General features: G+C 36.6%; 1 protein-coding gene across 1 annotated transcript in view; it reads right to left on the reverse strand.

Annotated features, from left to right (window-relative positions):
* LOC309829089 (uncharacterized protein) overlaps positions 1–19522 on the reverse strand; it is a gene marked incomplete at both ends in the record, with an annotated part of 261042 nt that overhangs the window by 76289 nt on the left and 165231 nt on the right. Inside the window, 3 exons of the mRNA XM_082664789.1 lie at positions 6518–6681; positions 11698–11950; positions 13989–14207. Of these exons, the coding sequence (XP_082520915.1) occupies positions 6518–6681; positions 11698–11950; positions 13989–14207 (636 nt within the window). The remainder of the gene's footprint in view (positions 1–6517; positions 6682–11697; positions 11951–13988; positions 14208–19522) is intronic.

Raw genomic sequence — 19522 nt, forward strand, 5'->3', positions numbered from 1 at the left:
GTAATAAATGACAGTAGCTAAAACTTATAAGGCTATTCAGAACTATTAAGACAATGATCAAGAAGACATCAGTGCCCCAAATACTAATTAACTCGAATATCAGTCTTTCAGATTTGTGTACTGCTTCCAGGAATATAAAAGCTTTAACAAATCTGTCATTTAAATTGTGGTTTCTCATTATCTGCATATTACAAAAAATATGTGTGCAGCCTATAGATCTTTTGGACTATTCAGATAAAGAATTTAGAGTTAAAGTATCCATATAAAATCAATAGAAGCTTTACTTGGAAGAGTTACGAAGAATGCTGCAAAGCTAAATATAAACAGTCTGAGAGGTATAGGTGGTCATTAGAGTTTCTCCCTTATGCCAATGCCTGTAGATGACCATCTATAAAAGTTTGGTAAAAAGGAAAATTAAAAAAAAAAAAAAAAACTCTGGAAAAGAAGAGCTCTATCACATCTAAAACGTAAGCTGATGAATTAAAATTACCTAAAAGAAAAACCAGTAAGATAAAATGGCAAAATAGTTAATATCTAAAGATAATACAAACTTAAAGAACAGACCAGAAAAATAAAAAATAAAAGGATGTCTCATTTAGATCTTGACACTATCTACATCAAATGAATTCTACATAGCTTATGATAAGGAATTTAATGAAAAAATGTCCAACTTAATAAAAATAGAAGCAAATAATTGTAAAATTTCTGAATGAGGAAAGATTATTTTGATTAAGAGATATTTAAAGTCATAAAAATGATCAAAAGACTTTACTGTATATGAATTATAAATATCTATTTTTTCAAAATGAAAAATTAATTTAAAAGATAATTTTCAAATGGAGAAAATATCCACAAGCATTAACACTGTTAATATATATTAAACTCATATAACTCAGTAAGAAAAACATTTAAATACGCTATAGAAAGAAAGACAAAAGGACACTTAAAAGGCAATTCACATAAGAGGAAAATATAAATGTGTGATAAGCATATTGAGAATATTTAGTGACTAGAAGACGCATGCACATTTAGAATAGGATGAGATTTCATTTCTTCCATGAGATTATAAAAGGTTCACACATGATGTGAACACGACTTGCTAAGTTTCCTCATGCACGGCTGTGGAAGCATAACTCTATACAACTTCTCTAGAAAATAATTTCACAATAGTTATCAAATGTCTTGGAAACATCAAACTCTCTGAACCCGAATTTCTGGGTCTCTAGGACTCTATTCAAAGAATGATTAAAAATGGGGACAAGACCCTGAGGCTTAAGATGTTCATCAGAATTATTTATAAGATGTACAAAAATGAAAATAATCTACTGTCCAGGAATAAAGCAATATTTAAATATTTTATACTGCTTATATGGTATAAAATATTGTATAGGCATTGTATGTTCATGAAATAACATGAAAATATCATATAACATTAAGTTTGAAATCAACATGTATCAGAGAAAGAAAATATCATATGATATCACTTATGTGTGGAATCTAAAAATGACAAATGAACTTATTTACAAACAGAAATAGACTCACAGACATAGAAAACAAACTTATGATTACCAAAGAGGATAGCAGGAGGTGTGGGGGGGGATAAATTAGGAATTTGGGATAACATATACACACTACTATACATAAAATAGATGAACAACAAGGACCTGCTGTATAGCACAAGGAACTCGACTCAATATCTTTTGATAACCTATAATGGAAAAGAATCTGAAAAAATATATATATATGTATAATTGAATCACTTGCTATACACTTGAAACTAACACATTATAAATTAACTATACTTCAATTTAAAAAAACAAACATAAGAATCAACATATAAAGTTATACTTACAGTACAATTTCAACTTTGTAAAAAAAAATATACACAGGAAAAGACTGAAATAAATTTATCAAAAGATTAACAATGCTTTGTTTCAATGGTGAGATTATTGATGCTTTTAATTTATTTTTTGATTCTTTTCAGTAGTTTCAATTTTTTTACTAAATAACATATCCTTACTATAATAAGGAAAACCATTAAAAAGATCAATGTTTTTTTTACAGCTACAAAATCCAGTCAAAGTAATTACACCCAGCTCAAGAACCTCCTTGCACAGAGGCAAAGAACCAGCATTCCGGTCAATTCTTCTCCTAGAGCTATGGAAAGTGAGAATTTTTCTAGTAGAAACACTTCAGCAAGAAATTATTCAGGCTCTTAGAGAAATGAGATCCAATCAGCCAAATTCAATAGGGTCCAATCTGGAGCTTACACAGCCAGTCCCCATAATGTGGAGCTTCTGGTGCCCAGAGCTACACAAAATGCTCTATTAACATCCTGCACCACAGCCTTGATCTTCTTTGTACTTCCTTTATGCCAGCAGTGTTATCACATTTTGACAGCACTGATTCAAAAGCCCGGAAGAGTTAGGAGTGTTGCTTTAACATCTGGAATAGGAATGCTAACCTAAATCAGTCAACATGCACAGATCCATATTGGGATTTTTTCACTGAGATGAGTTCTTCTGATTTCTGTGTCTCTTTGCCTACTTTTATGTCAGAGCAAAACCCCATTTCATTGACCAGATGCCTCTGATGGTGACAGTGCTTGCTTCATAGAAGAGCTGGGCTGCCCTGCTCTCCACCATCTCAGAAAAAGAGAGTTTAGAAATATCAGTAAAGAGATAATTATTCAGCAGACATGTTGGAGTGACTTTATTTATTTGTATGGAAAATACAGGTATTTTCCCCGTTGGATACAACTGTAAATTTATCATCACCCAAAGGACTCTTAAGAGCATCTACTTCTAAAATACAAACAAAACCTGCTTACGGTTACTGAGCATGCCTAGTTCTGACGAGACAGGTTAAGCACAAAGACAGTGAGGGGCTGGGGGAAAGAGTGAACAAAACTTGTTTATTCCTCCTGAATTTTGTTTTAGTTTCATTCTCTATGATGTCTGGACACTTCCTCTTCCCTTAATCATTTCTTCCTCCATTACAGATCTTCCCACACCTCCTATCAACCCTTCCCCATGGGGTAATCTTCCTGTTTTATTTTAAAGCAAACAACTATTTGTTTAGGTAGCAAAAGATTAAATCGCACTTATTTGGTGCATAAATTTTGTGCTTGCATTTTTTTATACTTTACAAGTACTCTTGACAATAAAAATGTAGACTCTGGAGCAAGCAAAGCATCGTTGTAAACATTTATCTTATTTTAAGTGAGAAGAGATATAGTGATATGGGAATGAAAGAGACCTACCATGACCCGATCATATTTTTAATCCTACAAAAGTCTAAACAACATGATACACTATTTTATTTCTTTAACTCCTCTAGGAAACTCTAGTCATATTAAGTAGTAGTTACACTTCATGTAGAGCCTCTTGTAAGATCTACATATACGTGTTACACAAGAAAATGCCTAAAATCCAGCAAGTGAACATCATTGCCTAAGGCTACACGACAAGTTAGTGAGCAAATGAAAACTGAATGATCACGGAAGACTTTCTTCCCTTCCCCAGGAACGTAAGTGCTCAGGAAAGATGACATGCAGTGCTTCTGACATGTCCAAATATAAACCAAGACTGTGCCTAAACAACGTGGATCCCCTGACAATTAGACAACTTTACTACCCCTATGTTAGTGACCAAAGGGCCCCATCAGAGAATGATCAGTCTACTGAAGGAAAAGTTAAGGAGTGAATTCACCTCCCATTTCATAGGAAATAATAATGGCTATCAAATGTGCTTGCATTTGCAATTGTCCTTATCTCTTTACCTATCACATCAAGAGATAAGACTTTTTTCCCTAAATCCAAGGTTTGTCATCACATGTACTCAACTTCGGGTCTTCAGAGACCTTGCTCAATCAATCATCCTCCCTTGCTTAGACATCCTCCATATTTCTCCTTCGTTTAGAATTATCATATAGGCATATTAATATATTCAAACCACACCCATATTAAAAGCCACTCTTTTTAAAAATCTTTTTTCCAACCACTCTCCATTTGCATCATGGTTTTGTGAAAAGAATTGGCGTAAGTCTTGACTCCGTGTCCTTCACTCAGCCCACTGCAATCTAGCCTCTACCCTACAAAGCAATGAAACTCAAGGCTTCCTCCACCCAAATCTGTAGTTTATATTGTTTTCTCTGAGCTCTATACTCATCTATACTAACGTCTTATGATATATTTTCCCTTGTCAATATCAAAGATATCTCAAGGTCAATCTGAGGGAAAATTTAACCCATTATCGCCTCTAAATGTTTACTCTCTGTGTCCTATCTCTAGGAATGCTACAGTCATCCACCCATCTGCCCAACTCCAAAACTTAAGGTTCTACTAAATGTTATCCTTTCCTTCACCTTCCAATGAGCCCAGTAGTTATACTGGGTCACTTAACCATTTCTTAGATATGGCTCGACTGTCCATTTCCTGTGTCATTCATTCTCTTTAGTTAAGGCTTTTGACACTCTTTGCCCAAACCATTAAGATAGCTTTCTAACTAGACGTTCTTGTTTTCAACCTGGTCACTATTAAATCTCATCTTCTTTTCTATGAGCAGAGTGATCTTCCTAAAGTTAAAGACATTTAAAATCTTTCAATAATTGCACTTTATCATTAGAACAAATTCAAGCTCCAGAACACAATATTCAAGACTTTTCTCATCTGGTCCTTGACTATATTCCTAATTTCAACTCAGCCAACTGCCCTCACCCTATATCCTATACTCCAGCCATATTAAAATACTTTTGATTTGACAAATATATTTTCTCATAACAATATGTTCTTATACCTCTTCCCTTCACCTGCAAACATGTTTGTTTTTCTTCTAGCTAAATTATATTAAAACTTCAAAACTTATTCAAGAGTTATATTTCAACTGAAGCACTTGGCTACTGTCCCTATGCACCTCCAGACCTGGGTTGGTTCCTTTCCTCTATGCTCCCAGAGACTCCTATGTTGACCTCTTCCTAGCACTTTTTTTTTTAATTATGTAAAACACTTAGCATGAAATCTACCCTCTTAGCAATTTTTTAAGTGCACAGTATAGTACTGTCAATTATAGGCACAGTATTGTATAGCAGATCTCTAGAATTTAATCATATTGCATAACTGAAACTTTATGTCTGTTGAATAACAACTTCCTATTTCTTCCTTTCCTCAGCCCTTGACAACCATTATTCTACTCTCTGCTTCTGTGACTTTGCTTTTCTAGATATCTCATCTAAGTGGAATCATGCAGTATTTGTCCTTTGATGACTGGCTTATTTCACTTAGCATAATGTCCTCAAGATTCATCCATGTCGTTACATAATTCAGGATTCCCTTCTTTTTTAAGGCTGAACAATATTCCATTGTAAGTATATACCACATTTTTCCCCATTCATCTGCTAATGGACACTTAAGTTATCTCTACAGCTTGGCTATTGTGAATATTGCTGCAATAAAAATGGGAGTGCTAATATTTCTTTGAGCTCCTGATTTTAATTTTTTGACTAAATCTCCAGAAGTGGAATTGCTGGATTATATTACAAAGCAACAGTAATGAAAACTGTATGGTACTGGCATAAATACATACAATAGAGCAATAGAACAGATTAGAGAGTCCAGAAATAAATGCGTGCTCATCAACTGATCTTTAACAAGGTACCAAGAGTACACAATGGGAAAAGGATGGTCTCTTCAACAAATGGTGTTAGGAAAATTGGATATCCACATGCAAAAAAATAACCCTATATAAAACCATCCACAAAAATCAACTCAAAATAGATTAAAGACAAGTATAAGACCTGAAACTGCAAAATTTCTTTTAAAAAAATTTAGGAGGAAAGCTTCATGACATTGGTTTTGGCAATAATTTCATGGATATAAGAATGACTTTTAAAAAGCACAGGCAACAGAAATAAAATTGGACAAGTGGGACTGTATCCAAATAAAAAGCTTCTGCACAGCAAAGGAAACCATCAACAGAGTGAAAAGTCTTCCTAGCACTTTTTATACTGCCTTATATTTGTTACTTTTCTTGTTTTTCTTCACCCACATATTTTGCTTGTTAAATTAATGACCTGTCAAGCCATACTCAATGATATTCAGGATCAAAGTTGAAGGAGGATTCTCCTACTGGTGATTTTGGCAGGGGTGGGAAGAGAGGGGAGAAAGTGGGTTAGAAGAATGAGGAAAAGAGAAGTTTAGACAAGCTTTCCAGGAAATTTCCCAGAATGTCATTGTGTATCATTGTGTATTACTCCTTGTTTCCTGTAGGTCCTTAGTTTGAAGAGACAAGTATAATGATTTAGAGCAAAATTAGTTCTCCCTATAATGGAGAAAAAATTTCTCCAAAAGAAATAATTTCCCGGCTGGTCTCCATGACAGTAAACACACAAGAAAGAGATTTCTGCCTTTGACGTGGAGACGTGGTTCTAACTTCTTCAACTATCTTCTCACAGCCCAGTCATAGAACAACAAGACTGGAGGCTGAACACTCGGAGGAATGGAACCACTGAAACATCTTACCTGAGACAATACAAATATAAAATCAAAGATGAAATGATGAACAGGAGCACGTAAAGTAGCACCGTGAGCACCACACCAAGGATTCCTGATTGCATGGTTTTTTCAAACATCCAGTACAGCTTTGCTGCATCAGCTACAGGAGCCTCCCCGTCATGTGAAAGCCGCTGACAAAAGAAGATACAAATTACAAAAATAAATAAATAAAATAAGGGTGAAAACACTGATCATCAAGTTAGATTAATTTAAATACACAAAGACCAACTGAGAGTATAATTTGTTTTTAAATTACATTTTCAATGTGCTGAAGATATCAGATCTTCAGCTGCAGGAAGAAAAAGACTGGATTTGCATGGTTGGTTTCCCAGGATTTTCTCATTTTCCCTATAGGCGTTTAAATGTGTGCACTCTACATGCAATCTATAAAGTAAAAGCCATGTTTTATTTATGTACTATTAACTTCTGAATTTAATGAGCACAAGATATGAAGGAATTAAATATGATGGTGGAAATATTCTTTTCTCTCTGAAGCAGATTTGAAAGGAATTTAAATTGTTCTATGCATGAAATAGATGGCTTATTTTAAAAACTTATAAAAGTTATCAGGCTACTTAATGTGATCTTGAAAACCAAAGTTTACATTAGGTCAATTTAATAATAAGTCTTTATTTTAGACAAGGAAAACCATATTATATGTTGGGTTAGAAATAAATACAAGGCAATGAGGTCTTTAAAAGCAAATATAAAATGCTATGTACCTAAGACATTGCCATATGACATCTTTGACCTTTGAGTTTATAAAATATGAATGTTCTTTAATTATGACTCTCATGATCTCAAGTGTAAGTCATGTGCCATGTAAATGTAAATAAGGTATTTTTTTCACCAATGTAAGAGAGAAAGAAGAATTTCTCTACTTTTTAAACTGACAATTATATAAATATAGCTTAGTAGGGCACGTTTAAAACTAATCCACAGTACACAGGTACAGATAAAAACAGAACCCTAGATAGTTTAATGTGTATCTTCCCTACACCAAAATATCCGTTGGTGATTGGGCAGTGATAGAATTCAGCTGTTCTGACTCTCGACTGCTTCTTCCATCACCACTTCACAACTTTTATTTTTACGCTCTCTACTTGTTAATCGGTTTACCATGCGAAATGTGAGCTTGGTGCTAGGATTTTAGGCAGCAGATCTGTAAGGGTTACCATGTATTTCTCCTATTCCATATCTTCCCTTCTGCTGCTTTTTGAAAAATAAAGACATAGACATGGGATTCGCTGATGAAACAGACAAAAAAAATGATATATGTTTGATGCTGATAACATAATCTAATCAACAGCTGCTAAGCATTCATCTGACCCACACGTATGGTATTGAATGCCTACTAAGCATCATTAAGCTCTGAAGATAAAAGAGTGAATAAGAGTACACAAAAGCCCTACCTTCTCGGAACTTACATTGAAGTGGGGATGGGGTGGAAAGCAAATGATAGTAAACATGTAAGTAAGATGAAGTAACATACGTGGTATATTAGAGAATGATATTTTGAGGAAAACTGTAAAGCAGGAAAAACGTATAGGAGGAATGAGCTGTGTTATTAAACATTTCGATCAGAAAAGGTATCACCGAAAAGGTGTTATTTGAACAAAGACCTGAAGGATGTAAGGGAATGAGCCATACACCTCCCGAATGGTATTGATCACACACTGAATATTTTGATTCCCCAACTAGATTGTAAGTTCCTGCTTGGACCACTGGGGCAGTGGTGGTTACATCGTGTAACATTCACACAGCATAAGTATCATCACTTCATTATAATCCTCCTGCTGGTTTGTTTTATATGTATGATGCCTTAGATTTTCCAGTTTCTTCCCAGATGGTCTCTCATTTGACTCTCTCAACAAACTGTGAATTGAGTAAGGTAGGTGTTACTATTTATGGGTATCCTTACTGTTTTGTAATTCATTGAGGAAATTGAAGCCTGGAGAGGTTGACTGATCCAACGCCATATCGCTGACAGCAAATCTTTTCCCTACTTTTTATCTAGACAAAGGCTCAGTGAGAGAATGAATTTATGAACCCAGTGGAATTTCTGAGCATAGTATCATGGATGGCGGTCAGAGGACTGCATTGCCAACCTCTGAATCAGCAAACTGAGAGACAGGCAAACTGTTATCAGCAACATCAACAGCCAGTCAATGCTCCAGCCTCCAATCATTCCACCTGCCACATACCCTTTAGATTTCCATGAAAAAAAATGGATCCAAGACAAAAATTATTAGTGAAATTAGGTAGCATCTCTCCTGACCGGCCAACTGTGATCAAACACAGATGATTCTGAGCTTTATCTGCTAGAAGGAAGTGCTGGAAGAACTGGGAGGTATGAACTCGGGCAACCTGAATTTCATTAGTGACACTGAAACTACGATAACCATGATGCTATGTGGAGCAGTAGTTCTCCAACTTTAATAAGCATGAAAATCATCTGGAAGTCTTGTTAAAACCCAAAGCTGAGCTTCCCTGGTGGCGCAGTGGTTGAGAGTCCGCCTGCCGATGCAGGGGACGCGGGTTCGTGCCCCGGTCTGGGAGGATCCCACATGCCGCGGAGCGGCTGGGCCCGTGAGCCGCGGCGGCTGAGCCTGCGCGTCCGGAGCCTGTGCTCCACAACGGGAGAGGCCGCAACAGTGAGAGGCCCGCGTACCGCACAAAAAAACCCCCAAAATAACAAAGCCCCTTCAGAGGCTGGCCCCATTCCCAGAGTTTTTACCTCAAGAGTGAGTGAGGTACAGGGCCTGAGATTCTGCATTTCTGCTAAGTTCCCAGGTGAAACTAATGCTGTTGGTCCAGGGACCTAATTTTAAGAACCACTGCTTTAGAGCAGATCTTCTCAAACTTCAGGGTGCTATTTATCACCGTAGAGCAGGTTAAAACACATCTTTTTATTCAATTGGTGAGAGTATCCAAGTACGGACTCCAATGCTGCTGATCTGTGGATCACATGCAGCTTTCGAGTTTTCTTAAAGACAGCAAAAGTGGATGTCATCGGCAATGAAACATGACGGATTCTAACTAGAGATTGAATATTGTGCAGACTGGGAACGAGCCGTCAAGCTTTTCTTTCCAAGTGGAGAAAGATATGGGTGTTACACTCATCTGTTAGAATCCAAGTCAGCTTCCATCAGGTTACAGACTTCTGAACTGGTTCGGAGATGGCCCTGCTGGAGGTTACTTTCCTGTAGATGACATCAGCGACCCCAGAGTAAATTAAGACAGCTCATTTTGTCAGCTGCCTTTGATACAGTGGACTATTCAGCTAGTAATCTCTCTAGGGGACCTGTCTGGAAGAAGGAAAGCCATTCCAGGAGAGCTGCAGACTTTCCTTATGAGGAGATCTCAGAAGATCATAAAGGACAGTGGCGCATCCTCCCGGATGGCTTCCCGTGTGGTGTTGCAATAGGAGCAAACTGGCCCCAGGAGGAACTGTGAGAGGCCATGGGCTATGGTCCTACTGGAATGCGGACAGCATCCATCTCTACATCTCCTGCTCAACAAACCTTGATGGTACGGTCTTGTCCTCACGAACCTGGAGTCTAATCAGAGGGGTGAAGGAACTTAGGATGGGGTAGAAAACACGACCACTTCTGACTGTCATCAAGGTGGTCCATGGTACTGAGGCTTCAAGGGTGGTCACAGGTTAGAACTTGAAAACAAGCCTTCCAAGCACTGACAAATTTTCCTTGGCAGGGAGGCTAGAAGCTAGGTACTTTGGTAGGCTCGATGTTCACTGTTTGTTTTGATAATATTAAAATGACCTACATGGTTGCAGAGTCAACTGTCACATTTGTCTGCAGGTTCTAAGCAGAGGTCGTTCCACTCTGAAATAAAAAGTCGGAATTCTCACACAAGGCCTAAAAGGTCATTAGTGGACTCAGTACATCAAGGACCCCAGTCTTGTTGAGAGCAGCCCAGGAACCTTGAGCAAGTGAAAGCCAGCCTAGCAAACAGCCAAGGGAAGGGAGACACCTTCTCAGTAGAGGGTCTATCATCTTGTCACAGTGTGATTTGGTCCATGGAACCAGCATCCTTGACAACACCTAGGAGTCTGTTAAAACGTAGAATTTCAGGCCCCACCTGCTGAATCAGAATTTGTATTTTGATAAGATCCCCAGGTGACATGCAAGCACATTGAAGTTGGAGACACACTCTTGCAGCGTAGCACGGCCTGAGAGATAGAAATAAGAGCTGCAGGCTTTGCAGATCCGAACCTACCACAGCACCACATTTTCATGGATGTGGAGTGGACAGCAGTTTGGTCTTCAGTTCTAAGAGCACATGATTAATGGTAGAACCCATTTCAAATACTGTGAATAAGCAGAGTCCATCAAAAATCCCATTCCTATGATCTGCTATAGGCACACTGAATACAGTCTAAACACATATATAGCAGCTGGAAACCTTTCTTCTTAAAAGGAGAACTACACCAGTTAAGGAATATTATTACATAAATTTAGATAATTTTACAAATGAATATTTGATTTAGAATCATTGTTAGCATTTTTATACATAATCGTATGTTAGGACCTCATTCTTAATTATGAAATCCTAAAACTATATATTTTAGAGTGAAGATGCACCATTTCGTCATTTCATAAACACCACAAATGTCAAAATAAATGCCTAAGGAGTAATTTTTAAAATTATTTATTACTTAGAAATGTTTAAAAAGCTCTTATTCTTCTTCTTGAGTATATCTATTATGAAAGAGTATTACATCAAAAGGAAATAAATAACCTAACAAATTAAAGGAACTACTGCACGATCACTTTTTTATAAAATTTGGCTGTGAAAATCCTTAATATTAAAAAAAAGTTACCAAAAATGTTACAAAAGAAAGCTTCTTTGCAATAATGTTGAAAATGTACCAATTAGTTTAGATTTGATCTCCAACATTATTTTCTACCCATTTTGCAAGTGTTTCTTTAACATAGCTAAAATTACACTTAAAATGATTATATTAGACATCCACAATTTTTTATTATGAAAAAAATGAATAACTTCAAGTTAAGATGAATATTGAATTGTACATGACTATTGAAACTTCCCGTGTCAACTGATTTGTGCACTAACGTTACATTCTATGTCAAGGACTCGTGTCCCGATTATTTTACTTGACTTACCCCCAGGATAGTATCCACAATAAACACTGCCAGTGGGTCCAGAACTGTCCATAGTCCCATGGTGATGATTAACTTTGACAGGACGTCAGGGCAGAAGGCAAACAGTACCTGACAGCCCCATCTGATCAGAACCAAGGGAAGTACCACTGCGTTCAGCATTAAAGGCCCCATCACAACAACAAGCAACTCTTCTCCGATGTGAAGTAAAGAGCTTGGGTAGCAGAGCTCAACCGTGAGGGGGGGAAAATGGAATCTATGGGAAAACAAAGCAATCACATGTGTGCAAAGGAGAAGAAGTCTATAAAATGCTGCATATACAAAACATTTTATAGAACGAAATGCTTTCTTTTTTTTGTAGAGAAAACTTGACACTTAATAGTACCCCAAAATTAAGTGTTAGAAGTCTTCATCTTTTCCTTAGAAACTCCGCAACAGCTCACTTTTGAGGAGAAGGCAAATTCTACCTTGTTCATTGTTCTTGTAAATTTCATATGCCATCATAGAAAGGATATCATTTTGATCCACTGAGCAGAGCATTCTTTAGACTAAGAACTGCCCAGCAGGTCACACATACTCATTAATAGGCTATTTGAAATGCAAAGTATATCAGTGGACTTAGTAATGACTCAATCTCTAACAGAAATCAGAAATATAAATAAATCTCATAATTCTCCAGAATTTTGACATCACTGATTAATTTTGTTTGTGATTCCTCTAGCTAGACCCCCTAAATACAACAACAACACTGCTGACAACAAAAACCTCTAAAGGGACAACTTGACCTAAGGCTTGAATCCAAGGTGAGCCCAGTAATTCAAGCAGCCTTCACCCAGGCTTTGGCACCCTCTTTCCATGCAAAGTGAGCCTTCGTTGACTCAAATTTTTCCCTCCCCTGTGTTTCAGCCTTCTAAAGTTATTTTGTAGTTAATGCTGCTTGTGTATCTCAGCTCTCTACTAAAAAGAGTTCTTATCAGCTTATCAGCTCTCTACTAAAAAGAGTTCTTCATTTATTCCATTCCTTGACCTTTGCTCTGAAGGCAGTTTTTATGCTTTGTTCTTAGGCTGTTGTGAATATCAAATAAAATAAGGTGTATACATTTCTTAGCAGAGGACCTAACAGAGTAAAAGCAGAAAAAATGCTCACTGTGGCTGTAGCTATTGTCATGTCTCATAACTACAATGTGACATGGAGTTAATGTATGATTCGAGCCTGCGGAACTAGGCAATAGTCAACAAAACATCCTAACGTATTAGGTCCTCTGTTGCTTAAGAAATTGAATAAGCTGAGCTACCAGGATATTTTTTTGCAGTCTCATTTCATTAACAACCAATAAAGATAGAGCTTCCTTTTCTATTGAAGAAGTAAGACAGCAAATAGCAAAAAGCAACTAGCCCAAGCAGATAATATTTATCCTTTCTGCTTTAGAAACTCTCACACAAAAGAAAGAAAAAAAGAAAGAGGAAAGAAAAAGAAGGGAAGAAAGGAATATAACAGCTATATAAAATTCTGCCATGAAAATACAGTTATTTAGTACATTTAAAGTTGTATATTCTATAATATATTCAGATATTTGTGATTTAATTATAAAAGATGATCAAAAACTGTATGTGTGTATGTATAACACACACATATTTCTTCTCAAAGTGTCTTAAAATAGTTTGCAGCCTTCTTAATTGAAAATATACACACATCTTTATTTTTATCTGTACCATCTACATTTGAAAAAATGAATTTTATTTGTATTGATATCTATCTGTTGGTCTATCTATAGTGTCTCTGGAATCATGTTTATGGAGAGATAACCTTTAAAGTGTCATCTTTTTCCAGAGGATAATGGCCCAGAATGCTGCCTGGGCTTGAGTTCAGTAATTGTTTGAATTCAATCATTTTGCAGAAGAAGCAATCTTTGCTTCTCTGAGTATAGGTGATAAATCATACTTATATTACTTTTAAAATACCTGCAGCCTAAGCCACTCTGATAAAATCAAAATAGGATAAAATATTGTTGCTAAATTCCTTTTTGGATTCTGCTCAGATATTAGAACATAGTTGAATCTGCTAAATTTTAAACAAATATTGATGTACCGGTTAAGTATTTGTATATACAGGCCCAAAATGAGAATATAACTGTAATAGACATTCCTGCTCTTAGATAAAGACATTTTTGTCTTCTCAAATCATACCTGCATTTTAGGTCTTACGGTAAATGGATGGGAGAGGAGTTTTTTACTTTCATTTGGCCTCTCAAGATGAAAATGCATTCCTTTGACTGTCAGGGGAAAGCACTCACTTTGTAACAGGAATTGAAATGGCCTGGAGGAAAAGCCACTGGCTGAGGTAATGCAGGTAGAGCCTCAGGAACCAGAGAGAAGCCGTCAGCAAGATAATGTACCTGAAGCCCTGGCTTTGCCATTGAGCGAACTGAAGTTCTGAAAACACTGACGCCAGCACAAAATAGAGATGCTTGAAGAATTCTCCAGATCCAGTACTATCAGCTACTGAAGAACAGCTACAAACAAAGAAATAATAGATAAATTCTGAGCTTAAGTACAACCAAAAGTAAGATATTTTGAGAATAATAATAAAGATATAGTGAAAGTAAAATTGAATGAAATTACTTCTGAGCTACCTGGGACTCAAACTAGCTATGTTCCTTTTTGCTATAATGGATTACTAAAGGGGAACATAAAAATATATGGATATGGAAATGCAAATCAAAACCACTAGGAGATATCTCCTCATACCTATTAAAATGGTTACTATCAAAAAGAAAGAAAAAAAAGCCAGAAAACAACGTGTTGATAAGAATGTGGAAAAATTGGAACTCTTATGCACTGTTGGTGGGAATGTAAAATGATATAATTGTTATGCAAAACAGTATGGCAGGCTCTCAAAAATTTAGAAAATACAACTACCGTATGATCCAGCAATACTCCTTCTGGGTATTATCCAGAAGAATTTAAAGCAGGATCCCAAACAGATATTCGTACGCCTATGTTCATAGCAGCATTATTCATAATAACCAAAAGGTGGGAAAAGCCTAACTGTCCATCAAGTGGAATATTATTAGCCTTAAAAAGAAGGAAAAAAAAAAAAGGAAGGAAATTCTTTCACACGCTACAACATGGATGAACCTTGAGGACATTATTGCTAAATGAAGTCAGCCAGTCATAAAAAGACAAATACTGTGTGATTCCACTTATAGGAGGTGCCCAGAGGAGTCAAATTCAGAGACACGGAAAGTAGAATGGTGGTTGCCAGGATCTGGGAGAAGGGGAAATGGGGAGCTATTTAATGGTACAGAGTTTCAGTTTTACAAGATGAAAAAGTTGTGGAAATGGGTTGCACCACAATGTGAATACACTTAACACAACTGAACTGTACACTTAAAATAGTTAAGATGGTAAATTTTTTAAAAAATAAAATAAAGTAAAAAAACATGGTAAATTTTATGTTATGTGTGTGTTACATTTTTTAAAGAAATATGGACATAAATTATTATAACAGTAAACTTTTTTTAATCTTTAAAATCCATACCATAGTCCTGCTTACCTCACCTACTCACAACGATCCCTCTTTATTAAGATTAGATTTAATTATTGGCATATAATCTGTTCAAAGTTAACTATTTCAGGTTGAAAATTGAAATGAGTGATTAACATACCACTAAAAACATATGAATGAGAATTCAAAACTTAAGAACTCTTGTATTCTTTAACACAATACTGACATTTTCTGTTGAAACTAAACATGAAAGAGCTACATACAGTAATTCTGATTTAGCTCTGGTTTCCTCTCTCTGTTTTGTGTTGATGGCAAGAGATGTTTTCAAAGTTTCTAAAATTGTTTGCAAAAAAAAAAAACAAGGAGGGGTTGGGGCCTGAAGCAGAAAGAATCGTCAGTGTTCATGGGTACTGTGTTTCTTTTGGGGGTGATATTGTAAAGTTGACTCTGGTGATGGTTGCACTAGTGTGAATATCCTGAAAACTTTAAATTGTACACTTTAAATAGGCGAATGGTATGGTAAATGAATTATACATCTCAATAAAGCTGTTCAAAGAAAAAAGCTAAAATAAAATAAAATAACAGTTTGTAAGAAAAAAGATGAAGAGGCTATCTGAAAACATCTGTAGGGACAGAACTCATTCCCCACCCATTCCCATGACTACGTGCAGTGAGTATTCAGTAGAGTTACCATAGCTTAGTGACTGAAGTACAAGCTCTAGAATCTGACTGTCTGGGTATGAAATTCCTTTCTACGCCTTTGTTTCCTCATATGGAAAAAGGAGATGAGAATAGTACCAATATTCCAGGGTCAATATGACAACTCAGTTAACAGATATAAAACACTCTGAACAGAGCTATTCCTAGGCTACTATCACAAAATAATAAACACTCAATCATCTGCTTCTCCCTCATTTTGTCTTCCTATATTTAGCAGAGCTACTTTGAAATAAGCTGGCTTTCCACCAAGCCCAAGAAATGTATGAGATCTGTCTAAATGATTACATGGTTCTTTTGTTTAAAGAGATTTAAACATGGACACGCATATATTTGTTATTTAATTAAAACTGTAAATATCATTGGTATATACTATCATGGGTTTAATAAAATGTCGGTTTTATTAAACCAGTAATTGATCTTTATAAGAACTAGGCTCCAAGTTCCCGGATTAACTTGTCTAATTCTATTCTAGAATAATTCAGCAAATTCCTCAACCAAAAATAGTCCTGATTATAAACACGTTACCAAAGGAGAAGCTGGTACCATAGTAAGTAGTTCAGTGGCTTAGTGACTAACCACAGCAGTTCAAGGCATTGTAGGAACATTAACAGAAATGGAATTCATAGACAGATTCCAAAGATTTTATATACAAAAGCTCATCTCTCTCTGAAGACTACCAAACATAATGACATTGTATCACCAAAAGAAGCTAAATAATAGAAACAAGAGTCTTTGGGAGAGAAAGAGAAGAAAAGCAAAAAACTAACAACAGTAAGTAAAAGAAAACCCATTATTCCCCTTAAAATACCAATCCATGACTTTAGCTTTTTGGTCTGCACAGGGCTAATAAAGCACTGAACTTGACATTGACAATTTATTTTGGTTGTTCTTGTGTGTATTTTTCCATAAAGGTGAAGAGCATCATCTAACTGAAAACCATGTGCCGGCTTTCTACTAAGCATACTTTTCAGTTACTCAAACGAGGAATAGTTAAACAGGAAACAGACCCCCAAGAGGCTTTGGTTTACCAATGGTAAAATTGTCAGGAGACTGACTCTCTTAAAGAACGATTCCAGAATACTTCACTACGTTTACCATCATGTGAAATGAAACCCAGGACTTTCTACACCGCCAAAGGAAAATATTCTGTGCATGATCTCCTCTTCAGTTAATTATTCTGTCACTGTTTTGCCTCTTCAAAGAGAAGACAAAATCAAACACAGATTTGGCATTGTGTTGTTAGCAAAAAACTGGAAAATCTCAAATGATGCGAAACAGAAAAGACAGTAGCTTCTTTGACCTTTGGAAATTTCCACTGTTCTTTTCATCTACTGACTAAGCAGCTTAAATATTTATGAACAGAACCCACTATCAAGTCATACTTTTACCATTAGTTTCACTGATAAAATGTTTCCCATCCACATTCAGATCTACGTTATTTGTTTATGGGGTGTTTGATTTAGGATAAATAACACCAGAATTTCACTATGTACCATTTATATCTAATTCAAAATATTCAATTTTCTTGCACCTAGTCAACACAATTCATTATTTGTTTTTATTTGTTTGTTTAACAATAGTAACTATAGCGTCTGGATTTAAAGAATTAGGAAAACCTTGGCATCAATCATTTAGAGTTTAAAAAACTGGATACTGCAAAGTTAGAAATTAATAAAAGAATCAGTTGATGAAAGATGATGCCAAATAAAAGGACGTATCAAAAAGCTCATTAGTCGAACACAGCTAGTCAAGTACAGCCTTATAAACAGTTCCCGAATGACAAGAAAATCTGAGTCCTTCTCTCTTAATCGTTTTGAACTTGCACCTGAAATCTAAATGTGCACCGATATAAAACTGCATCACAACGCTCCCTCCATATGTTGTTCTTAAAATAGATTTCATTCAAAGGACAACTCTGCATCCATGTTTCCAAACTGTCTTGAAAGAAAGCGTCTTTTTCATTCTTGTATACATGCAAGACACACTATGGAATGCAGTGCCATAGTACAATATCTTCATCCACATTTCAACTGTTCTTTCCTTCCTCTGTAATCTTTCTTGGTTATGTACAAAGAGTATGATCATCAAAAGGATAATAAATGGCCTCTGCCACTGGGGTGTGTAATACGTAGAGTGGGAATTGATTTGTTGGTTATGAAGGCAGCCATAGAGCACACAGATCATTGCAAAATCACATTGAGGCCAGCAGCTACTCCTCCATTCGTGCAGGCAGCTCCTCTATCGCTCACGGGGCAAGCTGCCAGAGGGTGAGAAGAATGGTGAGGTCATCCAGTATTCAGCTATTAAATGAAACCTATTTCTCTGAACTTCAGCCACATTTCGTATGACACACATATAACGCCCTTCCATGCCCAGTCCTTATAGAGACCTGAAATCAAACAAGATTTCTATGATCCATCAGTGTAATAAAAAAAAAAAAAAGACCAAGATTGCTTTGAAAAAAAAGCATGGAATCCACTCTTAAACTCTCTTCTTCAGTGAATGAGTCCCTAGGAATTTGTATATGACCAAATCTTAAGATCTGTCAAGTGAAGAGGAATTAGACAAATGAGAGTGAGGGTGTAGGTAGAAAAGCTGGGAGGGCATTCCATCACACAGGTCATTCTCAGAAGAATAAAGTTCCATTTCTAAAACTGAAAGTAAGTTGAGCTGGGTGAAGAAAGTCTTTGTATCACTAAGTAGTAGTGATAGAGGCTGAAGCTGGAGAAGTAGAAGAGACCTTCTTATGATGGGGCCTGGTCAGCTCATGCCATATTAAGGAGTTTGGGCTCTATTCTGCCACCATCAATAGCCCACAAAGTATTTTAGGGTGAAGGAGACAGGGAAGGCTACCATGTTTGTAGTTTAGAAACATTGTCCCAGTCGCCAGATGAAAATGTGTGGAGAGGGTCCAGACTCAGGGGGAGAAAGGATTATGAGTTAGATGATGACCTACCCTGTGCTGCTCAATGGAGAGCATAACAGTTGCACTCAGAAGTATGGGCATGGATATTCTTGGTTGTCACAGTGACATGAAGGATGGCAAAAGGCAACACGTTTCTGGATAACATGTTTGAGAGCCTCAAACAAGGAAGAACTCTTGCACCCTGTATTAGTTCCCTAGGGCTACCGGCACCACAAATCTGGGTGATTTCAAACAAAAGAAATGTATTCTCTCACAATTCTGGAGGCTACAAGTCCTCAATCAAGGTGTTGGAAGAGCCATGCTCTCCCTGAAGGTTCTGGGCGTGGGAGGAGGGAGCATAGAAGAGGACAGATCTTTTCTTGCCTCTTTCAGCTTCTGGTAGCCCCAGGCATTCCTTGGCTAGTGGCAGCATAAATCCAACCTCTGCCTCCATCTTCACGTGGCGATCTTTGTTTTGGGTGTCTGTGTCTTCACATGTAAGGATACGATATTGGATTAAGGGCCCACCCTACTCTAGGACCGCCTCATCTTAACTTACATCTGCAATGACCCTCTTCCAGGTAAGGTCACATTCTGAGGTACTAGGGTTTAGAACCTCAACATATTGTTTGAGGGGATACAATTCAACCCATAACATGCCCAAATGCCAGTGGTAACCCTCTTGAGGGAAAGGG

This window comes from Grampus griseus, assembly GCF_964374135.1.
Source record: "Grampus griseus genome assembly, chromosome: 10".
NCBI lineage: Eukaryota > Metazoa > Chordata > Mammalia > Artiodactyla > Delphinidae > Grampus > Grampus griseus.